The 7,895-nt window shown below is 42.2% G+C and overlaps 1 protein-coding gene across 1 annotated transcript; it reads right to left on the bottom strand.

The window, feature by feature from the left end:
• Nucleotides 1-2,920: 2,920 nt before the first annotated feature.
• On the bottom strand, nt 2,921-4,207 carry LOC121993992 (acyl carrier protein 4, chloroplastic-like). The gene is made up of 4 exons (XM_042548198.1): nt 4,084-4,207; nt 3,498-3,596; nt 3,285-3,407; nt 2,921-3,200 (listed from the first exon to the last, which is right to left on the bottom strand). Exons 1-4 carry the CDS (start codon nt 4,141-4,143, stop codon nt 3,066-3,068), a joined length of 417 nt encoding a protein of 138 aa, XP_042404132.1. The 5' UTR covers nt 4,144-4,207; the 3' UTR covers nt 2,921-3,065.
• Between the last annotated feature and the right edge of the window lie 3,688 nt (nt 4,208-7,895).

The raw sequence follows: 7,895 nt of genomic DNA, 5'->3' as shown, positions 1-7,895 counted from the left end.
CATTCATCATGTTACTATCTTTTTTTTTTGTTTAACCCTAACTTGAATTTGGGTTGATGCACATTAAAAAAGGGGAGATTGTTAGTATCCCGTGGTTGTTTTGATGTGGTCAACCAAGTTCAGTTAGGTCCTATTATATTTGATCCTTGTGTCTAAGTGTGCAGGAGCTTAGGAACATAGAAGTCGAGCGAAAGACACAGCTAGCGAGAAGAATGACACAGGAAAGGAGTCGACGGGCTTTGTGCATCTGAAGGACAAGATGCTGCGGAAGAGTACACCAGTGGACAAGAAGGGTGTACGCGACGTTCGAGGGATAAGAAGTCGGGAAGGAAGTCTGCTCGAGGAGAAGGTTAGAGCTAGGTTCAGGTGAGCTCAACTCTGATTAACTGGAGAATCACCCACATGAAGCAATCAGTTATTGAACTAAGCTTCCCTGTGAAAGACACCTTCTATGGACTGGAAAGCACCTTCAATGGCTCTTGGAAGGCACATTCGATGAATAGTATGAATGCACCTTCTAGCCTTTGAAGGCACCTTCCGATAGTCGTTTACCACGGATAGAGTTTTATTACCACGGATAGAGTTTTATCCACTGCGGATAAAACTTATGCGATGGAAGACACCTTGGACCATCTTGGAGGTGTCTTTAAGCTGCAGATAGAGTTTTCCAAGGGCTATAAAAAGACCCCTGAACCTAGGAAATCAACAACTCAAGTATTTATTTCCTAGCTCATTCCTCAACGTTCAAAGAGTGTAAGAGATTTCTTTGCCTTCAATGAAGGAGATTTTTAGTGCTTCATTTTACCTTGGATTAACAACCATCTAAGTTGTAACCAAGTAACTCTTTTGTTTCTTTCTTTTTAAAATTATTTATTTAATTTATTGTTATAACTACGCTACTAATTATAGTTGGAAGTCGAGAAAGGTTTGCTTTTATTATACAGTCAATTCACCCTCCTCTTGTTGGATGTTGGCTTATCTGTTCCAACACACACATCCAGCTTAAAATCCTCATCTCTGTAACTCTCATCTTTTACTTATGTATTCGAGTCATAGCTTAACATTTAACTCCATATAACATAGTAGGTCTAATTACAGTTTTATAAAATTTTCCTTTAAGTTTTAAAGGTGCTTTACTATCATATAAAATACTCGATACACTTTTTCATTTCAACCATCCAACTTTAAATTTTACTAAAATCACATGCATATAAAAAAATTTGACATTTTATTAAATTGTGCATGAAGTTTCAATATTTCTCATTTCACATACCAAACTTTCGTAATATCTAAACCATATAGTGCCTCCCTGAATTATTCCTCATCTTTCCCTTTACATCCATCAATCAATTTTGTCCTAGAAACTCTAAATAATTTCAAACTAAAATTAATATGCTCATGAAAACTTCCTTAATATTCATCCCTTCGAATCTGAATTTAATAGCGTAAATTGAGAGATGTTAAATTAAATTAAAAGCACATTTCTAAATTTTTACTCTACCCCTTCAAAAATTTATTGCTATCAATTTATGCTATCAGATTCAGATCTGAGGACATAGATATATTAAAGATATTTTTAGGAGTATATTGATTTTGGTTGAAGTGATTCAGAGTTCAGTTCATCACTCAATTTCGGATGAAACTGGCGAATAGACTATGACTATTCAAAAATTTAAAATTTTAATTTTTTTTGAACTAGAAAGTCCTAAGAATACACTGATGGTATTTTAGTGAATATCATTATCATATATCTTATGATGAGTTTATGATAAATTTTATTAGACTAAAAATTACTATTTTAAATTTATGATATTAAACTAATCTGAAAATATAAATATATTAAGAAAATTTTTAGGATTAACTTGATTTTATGATGCGATTTGTTAGATTCAACAGTTATTTTAGTTAGTTTTGAATGGGGAATTACAAAAGTTAAGTATGTCAAATTAGAAATTCTGAACTTGCCTGCGTGATTCAGAAAAAAAAAATCGAAAAAAGTTTGTTTTGTGCCGTCCAGATTGCGGAAGGATAAGGAGTCTCTTTTGGCGTTCTAGTTTTTTTTTTTTAAAAAAAAAATTGACTCTTTTTAAAAAATTTTGGGCAATAATTGAATGCCCTTTATGGCTTGCCTGTGATATAGTAAAATTTTAGTTTACATTCTATAAATTAAAATCAATGATTGTTTGAATAATAAGGAGCTCGAGTTGACCTTTTAGCCTTTCAACTCAATATTGTGAAATATAAAATGGACATGAATTCCTTACGATTTAGCTTAACATTATAGGGATCACATTACATGACGTGTGACATTATGAATTTTATTTTAGAGGGATAACTCAATATGACTCACGAGTCGAATTGGCTAAGTATTATTTATTTATTTATTTTTGTATATGTAGACGTTCTAATAATAATCAACAAAGAGCAATGTGAAAATTTTCTGCCAATAAATTTCTTCTTGAAATGTCAATATTTAGCTTCAAGAGTGGAGTAGTACAATTTCATAAGACTTAAAAGTTAATATATAATTTATTAAAATCGAAAGGTGTGAAGTGAGAAAGTTAATAACAAATAGTCTTTTGCCTAATTCTATTTTAAAACTGTAGGTGCTGAATCGTCTAACATTGGACATTGAAAGTAATTTAAAATAAGAAAAGTGGGTGAAGATTTTCTTCACTATAATTTAACGAAGGTGATGTGAATTTTAAAAAATAAGACCTCTTCTATATTTTAAAGTGGCCAGTTCACTATAATAGTGCACAAATACTTTTTAGTAAAACTTATCCCTAGATTATGTAAAGCAAGATAAAATTCAGAGTTAACTTATAGCCAACGTCAAATGGTTAGAGGATGGGAAGAATTTTTCCTATGTGTCTATTGAAAATTGATCCCTTATTCTATTATAGTAAAACTTATGCCATTCAACTGCCAATTAATCAATCACTTTGTCTTTTCTCAAAAACAAAAAACCAAAAACTATTGTCTGAATTAAAAGGAAAAAAAAATTCATGACGACTGGTGCCAACACAAACTCCACACCAATCGCTAAAACTCGAAAATTAAGCTCAAGCGACCTCAGTTTTCTGCTGCACGAGTTGGTCGATCAAATCGGCCGCATCTTGAATTGTGTTTATGTTCTGTGAGTTGTCTTCATCAATGCTGATGCTAAACTCCTCCTCCAGGCACATCACAATCTCCACCTGAAACCCAAACCTTGTGGATGATGCCATGCATATTTTGCTAAGGACTAGACATGGACACAATTTGGATAATGATCGATGTACCGTGTCTAGTGAGTCCGCACCGATTTCAGAAAATTTCGACTCCGGAGCGAGGCTAGTTTCGTTGGACAATGCCAATTGTCGTTTCACAATTTCTAACACTTTGTTCACTATCTCAGGTTTGGCCTGGGAAAAGCTTTTCAATTGTTATGCATTGGTATTTATCGCGACAGCAACTACATCAAAATTGTGCATGGAATGATCGTAAGATCGTACCGCACAACGGATGTGAAGGCGCGATGATCTCGAAGAGGGAAAGTTGAGCCTCGATGTGCCAATTGATGCAACCTTGGCTGGATAAGTAAGCCCCTTAGTCTGCATTGCTTAGAAGGGGATTAAGTTTTCAGTATTAGACATGAAACAAATAGAGAGCAAGGACAGTATTTTGATTCTTCCCACTTAGATTTGTGTAGAACCTAAATGGTGGGTGAAAGAGATCTCTTACCCATCATCTGAATTTTTCATTGTCTCAAACATATTTGTCACTAGTAAATTGGTGACAGAGTCAAAAATTATAATCTACGGGGACTGAAGCCCGGTTAGACTAACACGCGGCTCCACCCTTACCGTAAATAATAGTCGGAATGTTAAATTTTACCAATGCATCATGTTTTTCATGATTCACTTAGTTGTTCATAATTATTAATCGCGAAAACCTACTATATTTATTTGGAAGAATTAAAAATGATCAAATACAGTTTAATTTAACCTACAAAACAATAATATTAAAGATCATGTAGATGATGGAAAAGTTGCATGGAAAGTTTTATGGGATTGGTTCTGGGTAAGAGAAGATGTGGACCTGGTTAATGAAGCTGGCAGCAGGCTTCCATGACGCAAAAGCAGCGGAAAGAGTAGCCATTAATGGAAGTGGAACTGAAGAAGTAAGAAAAAGAAGAGGCAGAGAGGAAGAAGAAGATGAGACGATAAGAAATGGAGGCCATAATATTTGGGTGAGAGGGTACAAGTGTGGTCCATGTCGCCCCTCCCTTGGATAAGGTATTCCTCACAGTCACCCTGATTGGATTTCGATCGATATGATCAAATCCAAATTAACTCTTTTATTGGTTGGGTCTATAACTATGTAAAACTTTGTTAAAATAAAGATTAGGGTGTCCTGATTAATGTGTTTAGCATGACTTAATAAAAATTTATTTATATTCATTCTTTTTTTTTTTTTTGATATTAAGAGAATTATTAACGGATGTAAAATATCTTATTAGAGGTATGAAATTACCATACAAAAGATTATTATATTAGGATAAAATCCTTTTGATCCTGTCCGAAAGCTGAATCAACGGACGCTAGGCACGTGACGCTCTCCAAGCGGCTGACGTAGATCTGCTAACTATCCGCCCGGACCTCCGGTGAACCTGCACAGAAGTCGGGCCGGGAAGGGGTTCCCGGCGACGACCCTCCGACGCTCAAGTCAGGCAAAGCTCAACAAGAAAGTGGCTCCCAGAATCGTAGAATGCGTACCTCCGGCGAAGGGTGAGGACCCTTTATATAGAGCTGTGAAGAGGCTTGGGCACACATACCGAGGTGCATACGTGTCCTCTGTCCATACCTCTGTATGGGCTTGTCAGAAGAGCTTACCTGACACCATACTGCTACAGTCCGAGCACATCTATGATGGGACAGCGGGATCATCTGTTGTAAGATCTTGCGTATGGCCTGGTCGTTGAACATACCCGCTGTCAGGAGATGTTCCCCCGATGTTTCCTTTGTCTTTTTGTCTCTTCTGTTCCCGCGCCAAGCGGCCAGTCGCTCGGCAGGCATAGGTTCGACCGGGGCGTAGGTATCGGTCCGACCGAGTGCTCGGCTGAGAGTGTTCCACAGCAACGATGCTTTATGCTTCGGCCGAGCGGGCTATCCGCTCGGCCAGGTGACCCTTTTCACTATGAGCGTCGGAAACCCGCCCATGGTCGGGTTGTCTTCTGTCCGGCCCGGGAAGCACCTGGCCTAATGTCAGGTCGGCTCGGCATCCTTCCGTTCGGCCCGGCATCCTTCCGTTCGGCCCGGCATCCTTCGTTCGGCGTGAACTTGGGGTTGACCTCCACGTGTCTTTGACCCTCCGCCCATGAGGGTCCCCCGTTCTTACCACCGGATCACATGCCTCCCCTTCAAGTCTAGTCGAAGGAGACGCATAGTCTGACTGACTGGACGCCCGTAGTGCCGAGCGGCGCATCCAAGAAACCATCCTCCGCTTCTCCTCGTTAATCGCCTCTCATCTCACCTCTCTTGCGTTTTGCAAGGGATTTCTCACGAAGTATTTTGTATAGCTAGTCCGCTCGGCTGAATATATCTCGTTTCGCAAATGGGATTTTCGTCAGATGTTTACGGGGTACTCTTGGTAACCCGCCCGCTTGCACACTTGGTCCGCCGGACTCGCTTAGTTGAATACATGCATGGCTTTAACTGGAATTACCGATAAACAGCATTACTTCCGCCCGGAGGGTTTATAGTCGCCGGTCCGACTCTCGATATTTAACGTCGGAGCTCGACGGTCTTCCGGCCGGAGGGTTTCTAGTCACCGGCACGACTCGATTTTTAACGTCGGAGCTCGACGGTCTTCCGCTCGGAGGGTTTATAGACGTCGGCTCGTCTCCCGATTTTTAACGTCGGAGCTTGACGATCTTTCGCTCGGAGGGTTTATAGACGCCGGCTCGTCTCTCGATTTTTAACGTCGGAGCTCGACAGTCTTCCGCTCGGAGGGTTTATAGACGCCGGATCGTCTCTCGATATTTAACGTCGGAGCTCGACGGTCTTCCGCTCGGAGGGTTTATAGACGCCGGCTCGTCTCTCGATATTTAACGTCGGAGCTCGACAGTCTTCCGCTCGGAGGGTTTATAGACGTCCGCTCGTCTCTCGATTTTTAACGTCGGAGCTCGACAGTCTTCCGCTCGAAGGGTTTATAGACGTCGGCTCGTCTCTCGATTTTTAACGTCGGAGCTCAACAGTCTTCCGCTCGGAGGGTTTATAGACGCCAGCTCGTCTCTCGATATTTAACATCGGAGCTCGACGGTCTTCCGCTCGGAGGGTTTATAGACGTCGGCTCTGTTAGGATCGTCGTACTCGACTAGAGAGGGGGGTGTGAATAGCCGCCCCAAATCGTTCGTTTCTTTCTACAAATCAAGGTTAGCGCAGCGGAAATAAACAATAGAAATGACAACGGAGAATAGCAAACCTCAAACTCGTCGATGTAACGAGGTTCGGAGATGAAACTCCTACTCCTCGGCGTGTCCGTAAGGTGGACGAAGCCTATCAATCCGTCGGTGGATGAGTCCCCGAAAAACCGGCTAATAAGAACACTCCTTCTGGGTGGAGAAACCTCGCCACAGAAACTTCTTGCAACAGCAAGAAAGGTGTACAAAAATACAGCACAAAATAGAAGACAATATGAATGTACAAAACAAAGCTTGCCTACTGTTCTTGTCGACTGGAACCCGAAGCAGCAACTTCAGGAAACTCACAGCAGCAGCTGATCAGTCGAGGAAAGCTCACCCGAAGCTTCAAGAAGGAGCTCACACGAAGCTCAGTAAGCTAAGAGCTCAGCAAAGCTCGATCACAGTCAGGAGTAGGAAGAAGAAGAGCAGCCGCACTGTAGAAGCCCTTGAACTCCTTTTATAACCTGCACTCAACCTGCACTGCACCTGCGAAGAACAGAAGACAGAAGACTAGCCGTTGTGAGCCAACGGCTAGTTCTGGACCGATCAGGCTTCAGCCTGATCGGTCCAGGGAACCTCTGATCGGTCCTGGGGACCGATCAGGCCCCAGTCTGATCGGTCCCCGGACCGATCCCACCTCTCTGTAAGAGAGGTGGCTGCGTCTCTGATCGATCGTGGAGACCGATCAGACTCCCTGCTGATCGGTCTCCAGACCGATCAGATGACTTACAGAACCCTTCTGTTTGTTATCTGATCGGTCACCAGACCGATCAGATACTCAGGCGTATCGCTGGATCGGTCACCAGACCGATCCAGGTTTAGAGCTCCAGCCCTAAACCCTAAATGGTCCTGAGAACGAGCTACCGAGCCCTCTCTTGACCTAGTCCGGAGAACGAGCTACCGAGCCCTCTCCGACTTCGTCCGGTCCAGAGAACGAGCTACCGAGCCCTCTCCGACTTTCCGTGCCAAGTCTCCAACTTGGTCTTCTCCATGCCAAGTCTCCATACTTGGACTTTTCCCGTGCCAAGCTCCCTGCTTGGACTTTTCACCAGATGTCTGGTCAACCTTGACCCATCTGGATTTCCCTTACCTGGCTTCACTCACCAGGACTTCCAAACTACCTGGCTTCACTCACCAGGACTTTCCCTTGCATGGCTTCACTCACCAGGTCTTCCCAACTGCCTAGCTTCACTCACCAGGACTTTCTCCAACTACCTGGCTTCACTCACCAGGACTTTCACTTTCACCTAGCTTCACTCACTAGGATTTTCACCTGGCTTCACTCACCAGGATTTCCCGACTGCCTGGCTTCACTCACCAGGACTTTCCGAACTGCCTGGCTTCACTCACCAGGACTTCCAAACTACCTGGCTTCACTCACCAGGACTTTCCGAACTGCCTGGCTTCACTCACTAGGACTTTCCGAACTGCCTAACATCCCAATCAA

Source organism: Zingiber officinale, chromosome 6A, assembly GCF_018446385.1.
Source record: "Zingiber officinale cultivar Zhangliang chromosome 6A, Zo_v1.1, whole genome shotgun sequence".
Classification (NCBI taxonomy): domain Eukaryota; kingdom Viridiplantae; phylum Streptophyta; class Magnoliopsida; order Zingiberales; family Zingiberaceae; genus Zingiber; species Zingiber officinale.
The sequence above is the reverse complement of the archived record's forward strand: the minus strand, read 5'-3'. Positions and strand labels throughout refer to the sequence as shown.

What these genes read in the sequence shown, in the direction of transcription:
- LOC121993992 (XM_042548198.1), bottom strand. Translation starts at nt 4,143, where the DNA reads ATGGCTACTCTTTCCGCTGCTTTTGCGTCATGGAAGCCTGCTGCCAGC. An exon ending in CTGCCAGCTTCATTAACCAG is followed by an intron (nt 3,597 to 4,083) that starts GTCCACATCTTC and finishes TAAGCAATGCAG; the next exon opens with ACTAAGGGGCTTACTTATCC. An exon ending in GCCTTCACATCCGTTGTGCG is followed by an intron (nt 3,408 to 3,497) that starts GTACGATCTTAC and finishes AGCTTTTCCCAG; the next exon opens with GCCAAACCTGAGATAGTGAA.